The sequence below is a fragment of the Hyla sarda genome, chromosome 5 (genome assembly GCF_029499605.1).
Source record: "Hyla sarda isolate aHylSar1 chromosome 5, aHylSar1.hap1, whole genome shotgun sequence".
Lineage (NCBI taxonomy): Eukaryota > Metazoa > Chordata > Amphibia > Anura > Hylidae > Hyla > Hyla sarda.
This window is the reverse complement of record NC_079193.1, coordinates 384854103-384873399: the sequence shown is the minus strand read 5'-3', so window position 1 is coordinate 384873399 and position 19297 is coordinate 384854103. Positions and strand designations below refer to the sequence as shown.

The window sequence follows — 19297 nt, the reverse complement described above, 5'->3', positions numbered from 1 at the left end:
TTATCCAGGAGAGGTTCCAGTTTAAAGGAGCACCCTAGACATGTCCATAGTTCCCAATACGCCTCGTCCTCGCCTGAGGGGCGGAGCATGACACGGTCACCACCAATGAGAAGATCTATGGGAATTTCCATCCCTTTGGTCCCTAATCGGAACGTTTTTATTGAAACGTTTACACTAAGTTTGTAACAAAAAAAATAAAACAACAACAATAGAGAAATAGAAGACGTAACAATCATATCCGCGTCTACACAACATACGGCAAGAACATGGCGGCCGCCACTAGTCCTTGTCCATTTCTCTCGCCCTATTGGTTGCGGCCTCCACGGCGTTCATCACCGCTGCTCTCAAACCTCCCTTCTCCAGTTCATGGAGGGCGTGTATGGTGGTCCCGCCGGGGGTGCAGACATCGGAGCGGAGCTTTGCCGGGTGCTCGCCCGTCTCCAGGATCATTTTTGCAGCCCCCTTAAACGATGCAAAAAAAATAAAATACAAAAAAATAATAATACAAAATGCTCCTCTGCGTGTATGTGTCAGTCTGCTGTACCGTAGTTCTGGCATGGATCATGTGACGGCATTGTGCATTCATACACTCACCAGAAGCGTCTGGGCGGCGATTCGGCTTGATATGGCGGGGGGCATTCCCATCTTCACCGCTCCGTCCATCAACGCCTCTGCAAACAAGTACACCTGGCGAGAGAACAGAAAGTATAGTGCGCCAGTCACTGAGACAATGATATATAGTCACCGGGACGATGATGTATGGACACAGTATCGTCACCGGTCAAAGAGAGATAGCAATAGACACGTGTCAGACACATATAAGTGGCACCATAGTATAGTAACCTGTGACAGATAGCATAAGTAGTCCCCAGTGAATGGCGGTGTAGTATAACCAGTCCCCAGTAAATGGCAGTGTAGTATAACCAGTCCCCAGTGAATGGCGGTGTAGTATAACCAGTCCCCAGTGAATGGCGGTGTAGTATCACCAGTCCCCAGTGAATGGCGGTGTAGTATAACCAGTCCCCAGTGAATGGCGGTATAGTATAACCAGTCCCCAGTGAATGGCAGTGTAGTATAACCAGTCCCCAGTAAATGGCAGTGTAGTATAACCAGTCCCCAGTGAATGGCGGTGTAGTATAACCAGTCCCCAGTGAATGGCGGTGTAGTATCACCAGTCCCCAGTGAATGGCGGTGTAGTATAACCAGTCCCCAGTGAATGGCGGTATAGTATAACCAGTCCCCAGTGAATGGCAGTGTAGTATAACCAGTCCCCAGTAAATGGCAGTGTAGTATAACCAGTCCCCAGTGAATGGCGGTGTAGTATCACCAGTCCCCAGTGAATGGCGGTGTAGTATCACCAGTCCCCAGTGAATGGCGGTGTAGTATAACCAGTCCCCAGTGAATGGTGGTGTAGTATAACCAGTCCCCAGTGAATGGCGGTGTAGTATAACCAGTCCCCAGTGAATGGCGGTGTAGTATCACCAGTCCCCAGTGAATGGCGTTGTAGTATAACCAGTCCCCAGTGAATGGCGGTATAGTATAACCAGTCCCCAGTGAATGGCGGTGTAGTATAACCAGTCCCCAGTGAATGGTGGTGTAGTATAACCAGTCCCCAGTGAATGGCGGTGTAGCATAACCAGTCCCCAGTGAATGGCGGTGTGGTATAACCAGTCCCCAGTGAATGGCGGTGTAGTATCACCAGTCCCCAGTGAATGGCGGTGTAGTATAACCAGTCCCCAGTGAATGGCGGTATAGTATAACCAGTCCCCAGTGAATGGCGGTGTAGTATAACCAGTCCCCAGTGAATGGTGGTGTAGTATAACCAGTCCCCAGTGAATGGCGGTGTAGCATAACCAGTCCCCAGTGAATGGCGGTGTAGCATAACCAGTCCCCAGTGAATGGCGGTGTAGTATCACCAGTCCCCAGTGAATGGCGGTATAGTATCACCAGTCCCCAGTGAATGGCGGTGTAGTATAACCAGTCCCCAGTGAATGGCGGTATAGTATAACCAGTCCCCAGTGAATGGCGGTGTAGTATCACCAGTCCCCAGTGAATGGCGGTGTAGTATAACCAGTCCCCAGTGAATGGCGGTATAGTATAACCAGTCCCCAGTGAATGGCAGTGTAGTATAACCAGTCCCCAGTGAATGGCGGTATAGTATAACCAGTCCCCAGTGGCGGTGTCGAATTCCCAACTCCCCATATCACACTTACATACGCTACACCGCTGCCGCTGATTCCTGTGTGAATATCCATGTAGGACTCCGGGACCTCCTCACACATCCCGCACACAGACAGGAGATCCTTCAACATGTCCGCCTCATCCTGGTCAACACCGGGGCCCCGAGCGAACACCATCGCCCCCTGCTGGATCACACATGGCAGGTTGGCGCCCATACGGAGAATTCGGGCTCCACTGGGGACCAGCTGAGGACACAAGAACCAAGACATCACAGAATGGGAGTAACATCCAGAGCTGCGCTCATGATTCTGCCGCTGTCCGATATCACGTGGACCTTATCACTATAGAACATGGACTGTAATGAAGCATCAGTGTCTCTGCCCCCTCCCCCGAACTCACGTTCTTGAGGGTCTGTAGAGACACCCCCGCCGCCATAGAAACAATTACATGATCGCTGGTGATGGCGGACGAGATCTCCACCAGGACCTGTGGGATGATGTGCGGCTTCGTCGCCAGGAAGACCACCTTGGCCCCGTACAGGACGCTGATGTTGGAGTGGGTCGTGTTGCAGCCGTGATCCTGCGGAGACAATGTACAGTGTGAATGAGGGTTCATCCCCGGGGGTCTCCTCCATCGTTATCATCACATTGCATTAATATTCACACCCCCCCTCTGCTCACCCGGAAGTACTGCAGGTTGGTGTCACTGGGGGCACTTACGGTGATGTCCTGACCAGGGACCTTCCCTATAAACAATAATAATAATAATCAATACATGCGCAGAGTGGTGACCGGTGTTGTGTCACATGACGCACTCTCAGCAGTGCCTCCAACCAAATGCACTCACAGGCAGAAGCAATCAATGGCTGATCTATTTTGCTCATGGTCCTTCTGCACAGAGTGCTGCTTTGCCCACCTAGCGTTAAACCCACTTATAGGCGAGGGCAGTGTATAGGGTTAGTGGTTAGACCAGTGTTTCCCAATCAGGGTGCCTCCAGCTGTTGCAAAACTACAGCTCCCAGCATTCCAGCGTGCTAGCTGGGAATTGTAGTTTTGCAACAGCTGGAGGCATCCTGGTTGGGAAACATTGTCCCACTGTTAATATCGGCATATTCAGGTACTGCCTCAGCACTGCTATACGGCCGTATAGATTGGTGCTGCAGAACCTCTTGGGGCCCAACAGCGATCAATCGCCAGGTCAATGTAGCAGAGCTGACGAGTGGTTGCCAGTCATCCATCACTGTTGTTCACAAAAAGCGACAGTCCTGCAAAAATTATTATTATTTTTTTTTATAATAATAAAAAACAGGAGTTATTTCATAACCAGCCGGGTAAAAACCAACCAGGTGGGCAGGAGCAGCACTCTGATCAGAACGGATCTGCCACCGATTGCTTCTGCCTGTGAGTCCGGTCCTTTCTGACAAACAGGACCAGGAATAGCGGTTGAATGCGTACGCGCGTGAATAGTAACGCATTTCGGAGGGACGGGGACGGAGGGACCCAACATCAGCTCAGCTACATCAGACAGGTTGAGCACATTTACATGAGCGGCTGGTGTGCAAACCCATGTCACCCTCAGCTCTGCTACATGAGCTCCTTAGGGATCACTAAGATAACACGTCCTAGATCTGAATGATCTAATCGTATGAAATACTTTCCTCTTTACATAGTTTAATTCGCTGACAACTAAATCACCAAAAATTATCAATGGAAATGAAATATATCAACCCCTGGAGGTCTGGATATGGAGTCACTCAAAATCACAGTGGAAAACCCCACTACAGGCTGATCCAACTTTATGTAATGTCCTTAATACAAGTCCCAATGAGGCTCAGTAGTGTGTGTGGCCTCCACGTGCCCGTATGACCTCCCTACAATGCCTGGGCATGATCCTGATGAGGTGGAGGATGGTCTCCTGAGGGATGTCCTCCCAGACCTGGACTAAAGCATCCGCCAACTCCTGGACAGTCTGTGGTGGATGGAGCGAGACGTCCCAGATGGGCTCAATCGAATTCAGGGGAACGGGCGGCCAGTCCATAGCATCAATGCCTTCCTCTTGTAGGAACTGCTGACACACTCCAGCCACATGAGGTCTAGCATTGTCTTGTATTAGGAGGAACCCAGGGCCAACCGCACCAGCATATGGTCTCACAAGGGGTCTGAGGATCTCATCTCGGTACCTAATGGCAGTCAGGCTACCTCTGGCAAGTACATGGAGGACTGTGCAGCCCCCCAAAGAAATACCACCCCACACCATTACTGACCCACCACCAAACCGGTCATGCTGGAGGATGTTGCAGGCAGCAGAACGTTCTCCATGACGTCTCCAGACTGTCACATGTGCTCAGTGTGAACCTGCTTTCATCTGTGAAGAGCACAGGGCGCCAGTGGTGAATTTGCCAATCTTGGTGTTCTCTGGCAAATGCCAAATGTCCTGCACGGTATTGGGCTGTGAGCACAACCCCCACCTGTGGATGTCGGGCCCTCATACAACCCCCACCTGTGGATGTCGGGCCCTCATACAACCCCCACCTGTGGACGTCGGGCCCTCATACCACCCTCATGGAGTCTGTTTCTGACCGTTTGAGTGGACACATGCACATTTGTGGCCTGCTGGAGGTCATTTTGCAGGGCTCTGGCAGTGCTCCTCCTGCTCCTCCTTGCACAAAGGCGGAGGTATCGGTCCTGCTGCTGGGTTGTTCTCCTCCTACGGCCTCCTCCATGTCTCCTGATGTACTGGCCTGTCTCCTGGTAGCACCTCCATGCTCTGGACACTACGCTGACAGACACAGCAAACCTTCTTGCCACAGCTCGCATTGATGTGCCATCCTGGATGATCTGCACTACCTGAGCCACTTGTGTGGGTTGCAGACTCCGTCTCACGCTACCACTAGAGTGAAAGCACTGCCAGCATTCAAAAGTGACCAAAACATCAGCCAGGAAGCATAGGAACTAACAAGACGTCTGTGGTCCCCACCTGCAGAACCACTCCTTTATTGGGGGTGTCTTGCTAATTGCCTATAATTTCCCCCTGTTGTCTGTTCCATGTGAAATTGATTGTCAATCAGTGTTCTTCCTGAGTGGACAGTGGGATCTCACACAAGTGTCATTGACTTGGAGTTACATTACGTTGTTGTTCCCTTTATTGTTTTGAGCCGTATATATATATATATATATATATAAATATATATATATATATAAAGTCCAAATCCCACCTGCAGTTCAGGGAGGTTTTTATTTCAATAAATCATTTTTTACAGTAGTTTTTATTTTTTAATCACTCTACAGGCTTCCTAATGGAGTCATCTAATAGATCTGGGGTCCATTACCACAGACCACTTCTCAGTTCCTATGCTTCCTGGCTGATGTTTTGGTCACTTTTGAATGCTGGCGGTGCTTTCACTCTAGTGGTAGCATGAGACGGAGTCTACAACCCACACAAGTGGCTCAGGTAGTGCAGCTCATCCAGAAAGGCCAGAAGAAATGGCGGCTCCCACCCTGGTAGTGCCAGGCTGCTGCTGTTTGGTTTGTACCCGGCTGCTTACAAAATGATTAAATGTATTTATCTTTTTTTAAATGTAACAGATCTGAAGCAGGGCGGTCACCTTTGGTGAACTACAGGGATCAGCGACTGTTAACCCCTCCTTAGCTCTGCTACATCTCCCTATAAATGGATTACTGTCGGCCACAAGAGGTTCTGCAGCAGCAGCAATCTGTAGGACAATGTTACAGAGCTGAAGCAGGACCAATCTACATAGTGGAGCAGTGTTTCCCAACCAGGGTGCCTCCAGCTGTTGCAAAACTACAACTCCCAGCATGCCCGGACAGCCAACGGCTGTCCGGGCATGCTGGGAGTTGTAGTTTTGCAACAGCTGGAGACACTCTCTAGTTGGGAAACCACAGCAGCGCAGCGTCCAGATACTCTACGCTTGGTCATGTAGCAGAGCTGAGGCTGACGCGGTTCTTGCTGCACATGTCAGCTGTCCGGGACCGGATATGACGAATTTCGAGACGCGTCAAGCAAAAAAATAAAAATACACCGGTGCACGTGTCCGGTACCGCTCCGTTACCGCTGACGATGAGGCCGCCCAGCACTCCCCGAGCCATCTTGCCGGCTCCGATACATCCCACCCGCAGGGGGCTCCCTGGTCCTGCCGCCGCCATCAGTACACCGGATCACAAAGTGGGCGGAGTCAGGGTCAGGTAGAGGCGGGGAGATCCTCTCGGCGGGGCGTTGATTGGCTTCTAAAACGTGACGTCACGGATGCGATCTGTTATAAAGAAATGTCGGCGCGGGACATTCGTACAGAGCGAAGACGACAGGTGAGAGGTAAACGGCACGTGTGGTATATGATGGTGGGAATGACGACTGACACTATACTGCCCCCTGTGGGTATTAATGTGTATTACACCTGACACTATACTGCACCCTGTGGGTATTACACCTGACACTATACTGCCCCCTGTGGGTATTACACCTGACACTATACTGCCCCCTGTGGGTATTACACCTGACACTATACTGCCCCCTGTGGGTATTACACCTGACACTATACTGCCCCCTGTGGGTATTACACCTGACACTATACTGCCCCCTGTGGGTATTACTCCTGACACTATACCGCCCCCTGTGGGTATTACTCCTGACACTATACCGCCCCCTGTGGGTATTACACCTGACACTATACCGCCCCCTGTGGGTATTACACCTGACACTATACCGCCCCCTGTGGGTATTACACCTGACACTATACCGCCCCCTGTGGGTATTACACCTGACACTATACCGCCCCCTGTGGGTATTACACCTGACACTATACCGCCCCCTGTGGGTATTACACCTGACACTATACCGCCCCCTGTGGGTATTACACCTGACACTATACCGCCCCCTGTGGGTATTACACCTGACACTATACCGCCCCCTGTGGGTATTACACCTGACACTATACCGCCCCCTGTGGGTATTACACCTGACACTATACCGCCCCCTGTGGGTATTACACCTGACACTATACCGCCCCCTGTGGGTATTACACCTGACACTATACCGCCCCCTGTGGGTATTACACCTGACACTATACCGCCCCCTGTGGGTATTACACCTGACACTATACCGCCCCCTGTGGGTATTACACCTGACACTATACCGCCCCCTGTGGGTATTACACCTGACACCATACTGCCCCCCTGTGGGTATTACACCTGACACCATACTGCCCCCCTGTGGGTATTACACCTGACACCATACTGCCCCCCTGTGGGTATTACACCTGACACTATACCGCCCCCCTGTGGGTATTACACCTGACACTATACCGCCCCCTGTGGGTATTACACCTGACACTATACCGCCCCCTGTGGGTATTACACCTGACACTATACTGCCCCCTGTGGGTATTACACCTGACACTATACTGCCCCCTGTGGGTATTACACCTGACACTATACTGCCCCCTGTGGGTATTACTCCTGACACTATACCGCCCCCTGTGGGTATTACACCTGACACTATACCGCCCCCTGTGGGTATTACACCTGACACTATACCGCCCCCCTGTGGTAATGTATATTACACCTGACACTATACTGCCCCCTCCTGTGGTAATGTATATTACACCTGACACCATACTGCCCCCCTATGGTAATGTATATAACACCTGACACTATACTGCCCCTTGTGGTGGTGATGTGTATTACACCTGACACTATACTGCCCCTTGTGGTGGTGAGGTGTATTACACCTGACACTATACTGCCCCCCTGTGGTGGTGAGGTGTATTACACCTGACACTATACTGCCCCCCTGTGGTGGTGAGGTGTATTACACCTGACACTATACTGCCCCTTGTGGTGGTGAGGTGTATTACACCTGACACTATACTGCCCCCCCCCCCCCCATGGTAATGTGTATTACACCTGACACTATACTGCCCCTTGTGGTGGTGATGTGTATTACACCTGACACTATACTGCCCCTTGTGGTGGTGATGTGTATTACACCTGACACTATACTGCCCCTTGTGGTGGTGATGTGTATTACACCTGACACTATACTGCCCCCCCCCCCCATGGTAATGTGTATTACACCTGACACTATACTGCCCCTTGTGGTGGTGATGTGTATTACACCTGACACTATACTGCCCCTTGTGGTGGTGATGTGTATTACACCTGACACTATACTGCCCCTTGTGGTGGTGATGTGTATTACACCTGACACTATACTGCCCCTTGTGGTGGTGATGTGTATTACACTAGTCCTGTCTCATATCTCTGATTCTTCTCAGATCAATCCCATGATGTCTCCAGGCCGCCATGTTCTTCTGCTCCTCCTCCTCCTTCCTTTAAGGACTGGGGCATTTTTTGGCTGGTTCACCCGTAAGTCTTCTAGTGTAAAATCTGCATCCCAGAAGGAGCCGGCCCCGGACCCCCAGACTCTACCAGGGGCCCCATTTGAGATGATCACAACCGATGAGAAGTTTTTAGCTGAAGCCAAAGACCTGGAGCTTTCTCCTCTGGACAGCTGTAACTATAAGGTGCGGGGGTCCTGACCCTAAACTGCATGGGAGGGGAGCGGGGTCATCCTGGACTGTACTCACTATTCTGCTGGTGAGATCACTCTGTACATACATTACATTACTTATCCTGTACTGATCCTGAGTTATATCCTGTATTATACTCCAGAGCTGCACTCACTATTCTGCTGGTGAGGTCACTGTGTACATACATTACATTACTTATCCTGTACTGATCCTGAGTTATATCCTGTATTATACTCCAGAGCTGTACTCACTATTCTGCTGGTGAGATCACTGTGTGCATACATTACATTACTTATCCTGTACTGATCCTGAGTTATATCCTGTATTATACCCCAGAGCTGTACTCATTATTCTGCTGGTGAGATCACTGTGCACATACATTACATTACTTATCCTGTACTGATCCTGAGTTATATCCTGTATTATACTCCAGAGCTGTACTCACTATTCTGCTGGTGAGGTCACTGTGTATATACATTACATTACTTATCCTGTACTGATCCAGAGTTATATCCTGTATTATACCCCAGAGCTGTACTCACTATTCTGCCGGTGAGGTCACTGTGTATATACATTACATTACTTATCCTGTACTGATCCTGATTATATCCTGTATTATACTCCAGAGCTGTACTCACTATTCTGCTGGTGAGATCACTGTGTACATACATTACTTATCCTGTATTGATCCTGAGTTATATCCTGTATTATACCCTCGAGCTGTACTCACTATTCTGCTGGTGAGATCACTGTGTATATACATTACATTACTTATCCTGTACTGATCCTGAGTTATATCCTGTATTATACCCCCGAGCTGTACTCACTATTCTGCTGGTGAGGTCACTGTGTACATACATTACATTACTTATCCTGTACTGATCCTGAGTTATATCCTGTATTATACTCCAGAGCTGTACTCGCTATTCTGCTGGTGAGATCACTGTGTACATACATTACTTATCCTGTACTGATCCTGAGTTATATCCTGTATTATACTCCAGAGCTGTACTCACTATTCTGCTGGTGAGGTCACTCTGTACATACATTACATTACTTATCCTGTACTGATCCTGAGTTATATCCTGTATTATACCCCAGAGCTGTACTCACTATTCTGCTGGTGAGGTCACTCTGTACATACATTACATTACTTATCCTGTACTGATCCTGAGTTATATCCTGTATTATTCTCCAGAGCTGTACTCACTATTCTGCTGGTGAGGTCACTGTGTACATACATTACATTACTTATCCTGTACTAATCCTGAGTTATATCCTGTATTATACTCCAGAGCTGTACTCACTATTCTGCTGCTGGGGTCACTGTGTACATACATTACATTACTTATCCTGTACTGATCCTGAGTTATATCCTGTATTATACCCCAGAGCTGTACTCACTATTCTGCTGGTGAGGTCACTGTGTACATACATTACATTACTTACCCTGTACTAATCCTGAGTTATATCCTGTATTATACTCCAGAGCTGTACTCACTATTCTGCTGGTGAGGTCACTGTGTACATACATTACATTACTTATCCTGTACTGATCCTGAGTTATATCCTATATTATACTCCAGAGCTGTACTCACTATTCTGCTGGTGAGGTCACTGTGCACATACATTACATTACTTATCCTGTACTGATCCTGAGTTATATCCTGTATTATACTCCAGAGCTGTACTCACTATTCTGCTGGTGAGGTCACTGTGTACATACATTACATTACTTATCCTGTACTGATCCTGAGTTATATCCTGTATTATACTCCAGAGCTGTACTCACTATTCTGCTGGAATGTACATAATTACATTACTGATCCTGAGTTTTATATGATCTCTGGATGTAGTATAGGGCGCTGTGTCGTTCCGATCCTCGTGGTGACCACCGTTTCGTGTCTTCTACAGGTGGTCAGTCAGCTGAGGGCGTCGTGCACAGAAATGTCTGAAGAAGAGATCGCAAAATTTGGGGTTTTGCTGTTTAACTGTCAGGCGGAAGTGGAGGGGCGTAAGACGTACTCCTGTACTGAAGACATGGTGAGACGTGAGGGTTGGAGTGATGTTGTGTACAGTGTAACAGAACTTCAGCTGTGTGAGCAGGAGGAGGTCAGTTTATAGTCACTGACAGGAAGCAGAGATCTAAATAATATAAACGGAAACTAAATATATTCTCTATTGAATACACGTTGGTAGAATTCCCCATTAAGTGTCGGACTTTACTGTAGTACTTGTATGTTTCATATCGTCACATCAGCACCACAATGAGATTGATCCTAAAGGAACAGGAAGCACAAAGAGATTAAAAGGCCCCTCCCCGGACAACCCCTCAGTGTTTCCTGTTCCTTTAAGAAGCATTGAGGTTTTACCTCCTGGGGCTGGTGTCAGGATCGGTATTGGCCAAGCCAGACGGCAGAGGTCGGTCGTCCCAGGATTTCCCCCTCTCAGATGCCGCTCCGGGTTGCGCGCTCTGTCGCTAGCCTCCCGGACCCTCCAAGTCCCCGCCGCGGCACTCGGTGAGTTTAAGCAGCGGGGAGATAGGCGTGCGGGACCTCGGGCGCACGCGTGTCCCCCCTCTTTACTGGTCTCCGGGGGTTTCGGCGTGTGACGTCACGTTGCGCACAGGGTGCTGGGATTGCTGGAGACCGGAAGTTTCACCTCCTCTCGTGGCGCGGAATTTTTAATCATGGCCGGGTGGTGCTGCACGTGGGGACGCCGATTGGAAGGAGCCAAAACCCAAATCAGCTGGGCTATTTAAAGGGAAGACTCATCCATTTCAGGTCTTCTGCTAAAATGGACTCTGCCTCTGCAATTCGCTCTATCGGCCCAGTGAGTATCCGGCCCCTTGGGGGGGGTTCATTTACTTTATTTTGTGAGGTTTATTCCTCTATTTATGGGTATTCCTTCTCTCCTTTTTTAGGGAGACAAGGACACCCCAAAAAAAGTCTTCTAAAGCCAAGCTTAAGAAATGTGCCATATGCTTCGAAAAATTACCTGGAGGACATCTGAAATCCTTGTGTAATTCCTGTACGACCAGGATTGTTCAGCAGGAGACTCAGTCTTTTATGGACGAATTATGGTCCCGAATTAATCAACAGGTCCAGGCCTCTGTGGCAGCTGCTCTGCCGAAAACGACTTCTTGTGATCCTCCTCATGCTAAAAAATCTAGGCTTACAATTAATGTGGATTCTGAAATAGATGCCTTATCTTCTAACCTGGAGTCAGAGAAAATTAGAGGATAAGAGATGCTATTTTTCGGCCGAAGATGCGGATACTCTCCTAAGTGCCGTAAAAAGTACCATGAATATAGAAGACCCTAAGGGGGAAATGTTTGCGGGGTTAAAACCTAGGAAACAAAATACGTTTACGATTCATGAGAACCTGAAAAGTTTTTTTAATTTTGGATGAATGGAAAGAACCAGATAAAAAGCTCATGTTGACTAAAGAATTTAGAGCAAGGTTCCCTTTCGGTAGGGAGGATACTGAATTATGGAGTGAAGCCCCCAAAATAGATATTCAGGTGGCTAAAGTGGTCAAGAAGAGAGACTATGGATAAGAGCCTTTGGATAGGAAGATGGAAGGAATTCTTAGGAAAAATTGGGATGCATCATCCGCTTTATTACCGTATTTTTCGCCCTATAGGACGCACCGGCGTGTAAGACGCACACAATTTGTAGGTGCAAAATCAAAAAAAATTAAAGATTTTGAACCCAATAGTGGTCTTCAACTTGCGGAACTCCAGATGTTGCAAAACTACAACTCCCAGCATGCCCGGACAGCCGTCGGCTGTCCGGACATGCTGGGAGTTGTAGTTTTGCAACATCTGGAGGTCCGCAGATTGAAGACCACTGCATAGGAGGTAATACTCACGTGTCCCCGCTGCTCCGGACCCGTCACCGCTGCCCTGGATGTCGCTCCATCGCTGTTGCCGTGTCCCCGTCGCTCCAGAACGTCTCTGCTGCCGGCCGGGTATCCTCGCTCTCTGTCGCCGTCGTTACGCACGCAGACGCACGTACGCGATGACGAGGAAGGAGAGCGCCGGCCATACAGGGGATCCCTGAACGGAGAAGACACCGAGGAGGCAGGTAAGGTCCCTACCGGTCTCCTGTAAGCACTAACCCGACTATTCAGTCGGGCTGTTCAGGACCGCCGCGGTGAAATCGCGGCGGTCCCGAACAGCCAGACTGAACAGCCGGGTTAGTGTCGCTTTTCCTTCAGACGCGGCGGTCAGCTTTCATCGCCGCGTCTGAAGGGTTAATACAGGGCATCACCGCAATCGGTGATGTCCTGTATTAGCCGCGGGTCCCGGCCATTGATGGCCGTTCCCCAGTTTTGGGGAAGAAAAAGTGCGTCTTATACGGCGAAAAATACGGTAAATCCTAACATTGCAGCTACAAGTGTCGCAAGATCTTTTTTTCTATGGCTGGGTCAATTAGAAGACCATATTGAGAAGAAGACGCCCAGAGACCAACTTCTTTCCTCTATCCCTATGCTGAAGTTAGCTGCTGCTCTTCTAGTGGACGGGTCAGCTGAGTCGGTAAGAATGGCAGGGGGGGGGGGGGGGGGGGGTTTGGGGCTACTAACTCTATTCTACCATCAGTGGAAGGATATAACAACAAACCAGTTCATTCGAAATTCCATCAAGAACGGGTTCAAAATAGTGATCCCTCAACTTACAATGGCCTCAACATACTATAGTTTCAACATACAATGGTCTATTCTGGACCATTAAGTTGAAACCAGACTCGACATACAATACTACAAACATTCCAGATCTGTGAAACGTGTCAATGGCCGGAAGAACCAACCAATCAGGATAGGCATTCATTGGTAAAACACCTCTATTACTGAAGTGTATGCATTGACTGGTGTCTGGTAGCACCCCCTACAGTACAGGGAGGTATTACTTGTTCTGTACTCTTTACCTGTATTACTGAAGTGTATGCACTGACTCGTGTCTGGTAGCGCCCCCTACAGTACAGGGAGGTATTACATGTTCTGTACTCTTTACCTGTGCCAGACTTGGCTGCTCCTTTGGACACCAGGTGAGGGCGGCTCCATGTTCCTTTTTTAGGACTTTGTACTGTACAGGACCCCGAAGAAGCTCCTGTCCTCTACATAGACCAGTGTTTCCCAAGCAGGGTGCCCCCAGCTGTTGCAAAACTACAACTCCCAGCATGCCCGGACAGCCAAAGGCTGTCCGGGCATGCTGGGAGTTGTAGTTTTGCAAAAGCTGAAGGCACCCTGCTTGGGAAACACTGACATAGACAGTGATTACAGCTCCCAGCAGATCTTTCTTACTTTTATATGTAAGGATTTGCTTTATCTATATTAGTTATCTACTTATTTTTCTTTAATCCTCACTTTTTCCTATTTTTGGATGACATTTTGGTGCCTTCAGAACCAATTACCAGGTTTCCATAGTTATGGTCTCAACTAGAGATGAGCGAACTTACAGTAAATTCGATTCGTCACGAACTTCTCGGCTCGGCAGTTGATGGCTTTTCCTGCGTAAATGAGTTCAGCTTTCAGGTGCTCCGGTGGGCAGGAAAAGGTGGATACAGTCCTAGGAGACTCTTTATTAGGACTGTATCCACCTTTTCCAGCCCACCGGAGCACCTGAAGGCTGAACTAATTTATGCAGGATAAGTCATCAACTGCCGAGCCGCGAAGTTCGTGACGAATCGAATTTACTGTAAGTTTGCTCATCTCTAGTCTCAACATACGATGGTCGTCCCGGAACCAATTAATATTGTAACTTGAGGGACCACTGTAGTTTGTCTCCCCTCCACCTCAATCCTTCCGCACAACAAATCTAAGCACAGAGTCTCTAAACAACCAGCTATTTCAGGGTGTTCAGGATTTGGTGGCTCTGGGAGCAGTCATTCCTGTTCCTCTGGAGGAACAAGAACCGGGCCACTACACTCGCCTCTTTCTGGTTCCCAAACCAAATGGTTCTTTCAGAACAATAATAAATCTAAAACATCTGAACCGTCTCATAATATACAAACGCTTCAAGTTGGAGACTCTCAAAACAGCCGTTCCCCTGATGCCTCAGTATGCCTGGATGGCAACCATAGGTCTAAGGGACGCCTATTTTCATGTGCCAATTTTCCAAAACCTCAAAAATTTCTGAAAAAAATCATATGACCTTCCACTATCAAATCCAGGCTCTACCATTCGGAATATCCTCAGCCCCGAGAATCTTCACCAAGGTCATGATAGTAGTAGCATCCTTGAGACGAAAGGGAATCCTACTCATTCCATATCTGGACGATCTCCTAGTTATTGCCAAGTCCAAGGAACTTCTGTCCCAACATGTAAATTCAACAATTCTCTTTTTACAGAATATGGGCTGGATCATAAATTTCCAGAAGTCGAATCTCTTCCCTGGAAAACAAAAATTGTTTTTAGGGATGATATTAGACTCAGACAGGCAAATGACTTTCCTTCCGGAGGAGAAGATTACTGCTCTAATCCAAAAGATCAAAGTCTTCCACCATGCAAATTCCTCCACAATCAGGAATGGCGATGTCCCTGTTGGGTTCCATGACCTCTTGCATTCCAGCAGTCCCATGGAGTCACACAAGAATCCTTCAGAAACACATTCTCAAAGTCTGGAACCGCTCGCAGAGTTCGCTGGAGAAGACGAAAATTCCTCTTTCTGTCAAAAATTCTCTCATTTGGTGGATGAAGAGGAAAAACCTGGAAAAAGGAGTATTCTGGGTTCCCCTTCCTGTGGCGACAGTCACAACAGACGCCAGTCAGAGGTTGGGGCGCACATGTTCAGGATATTTACCTACAGGGCACTTGGTCAGAGGAAACTCGTCTGCGCTCCTCCAACTTCAGAGAACTGAAAGCCGTATTCAAGGCGCTGAAGGCTTCTCAACACCTAATCTGGAATCATGTGAAGGTTTACACCGACAACGCTACCACAGTAGCCTTCCTAAATCATCAGGGAGGAACAAGACACAGCCTTCTACAAGCCTTGACAGAATAGATCTTTTTTTGGGCGGAAGACAAGATCTTGTCACTTTCTGCTGTGCATCGCAAGGGAAGCGAAAATATCCAAGCAGATTATTTAAGCTGACATCAGATCAATCCAGGGGAATGGGAACTCGATCCACAAGTTTTTCAAGATCTTGTCTTGTAGGGGCATTCCAGAAGTGGATCCATTCGCCACAAGGAAAAATCGGAAGGTAAACCATTTCTTTTCCCTGTTTCCAGGCGATCTCCCGGAGGGAGTGGATGCAGTTCAGCAAAGTTGGAACTTAAACATAGCCTATGCGTTCCCCCCCCTATCCCTCTGATCAGCAGGTCTCTACAGAAGATACGGATGGAGAAGACCAAAGGGATATTCATAGGTGGCCCAAAAGAGGTTGGTACACTCTACTTCAGCATCTCTCTATAGATCACCCTTACCCTCTACCAGTAAGAGAAGATCTCCTGCAGCAGGGTCCTCTACTATTCAAGGATCTAACAAACCTGAGCGGTCAGTGTTGATTCAGAGGGGCCTGTCCCATAAAGTAATAGATACTCTATTAAAAAACAAAAAACCTTCTACTTCGGCTATATAGTGGAAACAATGGAAAACATTTGACTCCTGGTGTGGTTCCTCCCCTCCAAATCCTCTGAACCCTGATATACCACAAATCTTAAACTTTCTTCAAGAAGGATTTGACAAAGGATTATCCATCAGTACTCTGAAAGTACAGGCAGCAGCCTTAGGTTGCTTTTTTGATACAAGTATCGCGGAGCATAAGTGGGTCAGAAGATTTTTTTTTGGTGCTGTGTCAAGACTGAAGCCAAAAATATCTAACCTGTCTCCGCCTTGGGATCTCAATTTAGTGCTTTCTAGTCTCACCAAGGAACCTTTCGAACCACTTTCAGACTCTTCTATAAAATTCCGAACTTGGAAAGCGGACATCCTGACAGCCATTACAACTGCAAGAAGAGTGAGATTCAAGCATTATCAATTGAAGAACCCCATCTTACCGACAGACAGAATTATACTGAAACTAAATCCAGCTTTTTTACCAAAAGTGGTAACGAACTTTCACAGGTCTCAAGATATTATCCTACCAACTTTTTGTAATTCCCCAAAAAATGAGATTCCATTCCTTGGATGTCAGAACCATCCTTTTCTACCTACAACAGACCAAGGATTGGAGGAAAGATCAAAATCTCTTTATTCAGTTCCAGGGCCCTAATAAAGGGAAGAAAGCCTCTAAAGATGCCAGATGGGTGAAGTCATCTATTGCTGAAGCTTACAGAAGATCTGGAGAACAAGTTCCTGAACATCTAAAAGCTCACTCAACCAGAGCTATGGCGGTCTCCTGGGCTGAAATATCTTCTGCTTCATTGGAGCAGATTTGCAGAGCAGTGACTTGGTCGAAACCTCGCACCTTCTTTAAACACTACAAATTGGATGTAGCCTCGTCTCAGGATTTGGCCATTGACGGAAAGTGCTGCAAGCCGTAGTCCCTCCCTAGACATCATTTATCTGGTATGTCTCATTGTGGTGCTGATGTGGTGATGAGATGAAAAGGGGGAATTATGACTTACCGATTAATTCGGTTTTCTTGAATCGTCACATCAGCACCCTTTAATCCCTCCTAAGTAGTGTACGAAAAATGTTATTTATATGTATACTTCTTAGTAATTTGTAAACACTGAGGGGTTGTCCGGGGAGGGGCCACTTAACCTCTTTGTGCTTCCTGTTCCTTTAGGATCAATGGGGGCAATCTCATTGTGGTGTTGATGTGGTGATTCAAGAAAACCGAATTATCGGTAAATCATAATTCCCCCTTTGTTAATGAACCAGGAAGCTCAGACTGAAATTGGAAATGCGTTCCTTTAAGACTCTGTTCTACTAACCTGTGTGCCTCCAGCTGCTGCAAAATTTATTTTCACTGGATTTTTTTGTAATCACTTTACAGGCCTAATATTGTAGTCGGATACATGGCATCTATGACTGAAATTGTATTAATACTTACACCCCCCCCCCCCCCCCAATTATTACTAAAGTATCCACCAGCACCTCGGGGTACTGGGACAAGTCGGGTACCATCAGGTCTGGAGTGTCATAAAAACATGGGGCGGTAGCAGGCTGGTTTAGAATAATAAATAAAAAATAAAAATTAATATAAAAAAATATTAATAAAAATTAATACAAATATGACAGTGACAACTGCTGGGGCATTGCCCTCTCTCCTCTATGCCCATCATGATCATGTCCAGTCAGCGCGGTCAGACCATGACATGGGGTGTGCAGTGTTTCATTACCCATTTAGATGGCGCTTAGAGTCCCTGCTGACCATTCCCAGGGTCCAGCAGCATTTGGACTTTACCCTCCATGCTGACTCTACTACTGTGCCTGGTATAGTTGGCCCACAAATCTTATATTCATGGCCGAATCATATGCTTCACCACGGGCATCAAACGAGACCGAACAAAAATGCCAGCGGCTTTAGAATCGAATTTGCAGAGACTTAGAGCTGGTGCTGGGAGCTTGTGATGTCATAGCCCCACCCTCTGTCACGCCCCGCCCCCTCAATGCAAGTCTATGGGGGGGGCGTGACTGTCACCATGTTTGAAGAAAAGTGGGAACGGTGGATTTCCTCTTCCCATTGTTCAGCACTTTGTCACTGCCTGTCAGTGTATTGAAGGTCTCCCCTTTTTTGGCGAGGTCTCCCCTCCTGGTGCTTCCATATCTTCTTGTCGGAGTTAACCCTTTCCTGACATCTTTGTCTTTTTTTGCGCAGACCCTTGCGGAGTGCACATCATCGATGGACCCAGATACCTGGAACGCCTACCACATCGTCAGTAACCGGGCGCGCTCCGTCTGCTACGCCGCACGACAGCTCCATTTCAGACGTCGGACAGAACTCACGGTGAACACTCTGGTGTCGACCGCCATGAACCAACTGGAGGCCATGAAAATGCTGAAGGTGATGAGGGGACTGGGGGGGGGGGGGGGAAGAGACGGGTATCACATGATCGGGCGACACTAGGGCGCAAGATATGACGGAAAGTGCAGAAATGTTCCTTGTAAGGCTGCGTTCATACGGCCGTCTAGACCCGTCCCGTTCTTCTCCTGTCAAAAATAAAAACTGACTTAAAAAAAACTGACAATAACAGATGCAAACAGATGTTTTCCATTTGTATCTGTTTGGATCCGTTACTGTTCATTTAATTAACCCAAATAAAATTTTTTTTGTTCTGAGCATGCTCAGTAGTAAAAATGGATTGAATGGATGCAAACGGATGACATTAAAGGCTCATCAGTTTTCCATAGACTTAAATATCAAATTTACTGTGTCCGTTCCATTTTTTTTTTTTTAACGGGAGAAAAATACTGCATGCACTGACTTTTCTGCTGTAAAAAACAAAAAAAAAAGGAAATGAGTGCAAAGGGATGTGAAAGGATTGTATGGGGCCATTGACATCAATGGGATTATTTTACAACAGTTTGTAATCCGTTTACAAGCGGCAACAACTGAACCGAAATGGGGGGGGGGGGGGGGGAGGAAACGGGGACAGTGGGGGGGGGCAGTCTTGCTGGGCCCA

At 47.8% G+C, this 19297-nt stretch overlaps 2 protein-coding genes across 3 annotated transcripts in view; one reads left to right on the top strand and one right to left on the bottom strand.

The window, feature by feature from the left end:
- Positions 1-130: 130 nt before the first annotated feature.
- Positions 131-6438, bottom strand: PYCR3 (pyrroline-5-carboxylate reductase 3). Of its 2 annotated transcripts, none has more exons than XM_056518688.1 (6): positions 6221-6438; positions 2862-2926; positions 2581-2760; positions 2214-2426; positions 595-687; positions 131-462 (listed from the first exon to the last, which is right to left on the bottom strand). In XM_056518688.1, exons 1-6 carry the CDS (start codon positions 6342-6344, stop codon positions 280-282), a joined length of 858 nt encoding a protein of 285 aa, XP_056374663.1. In that variant the 5' UTR covers positions 6345-6438; the 3' UTR covers positions 131-279. The 2 variants fall into 2 exon arrangements, with proteins under 2 accessions (XP_056374663.1, XP_056374664.1); XM_056518689.1 differs by having other exon boundaries at positions 6251-6432.
- Positions 6333-19297, top strand: part of LOC130274608 (protein brambleberry-like) — a 16664-nt gene continuing 3699 nt past the window's right edge. The window contains exons 1-4 of the mRNA XM_056523044.1: positions 6333-6503; positions 8471-8719; positions 10640-10768; positions 18493-18678. Coding sequence (XP_056379019.1) covers positions 6465-6503; positions 8471-8719; positions 10640-10768; positions 18493-18678 — 603 coding nt within the window. The 5' untranslated portion in view covers positions 6333-6464. The remainder of the gene's footprint in view (positions 6504-8470; positions 8720-10639; positions 10769-18492; positions 18679-19297) is intronic.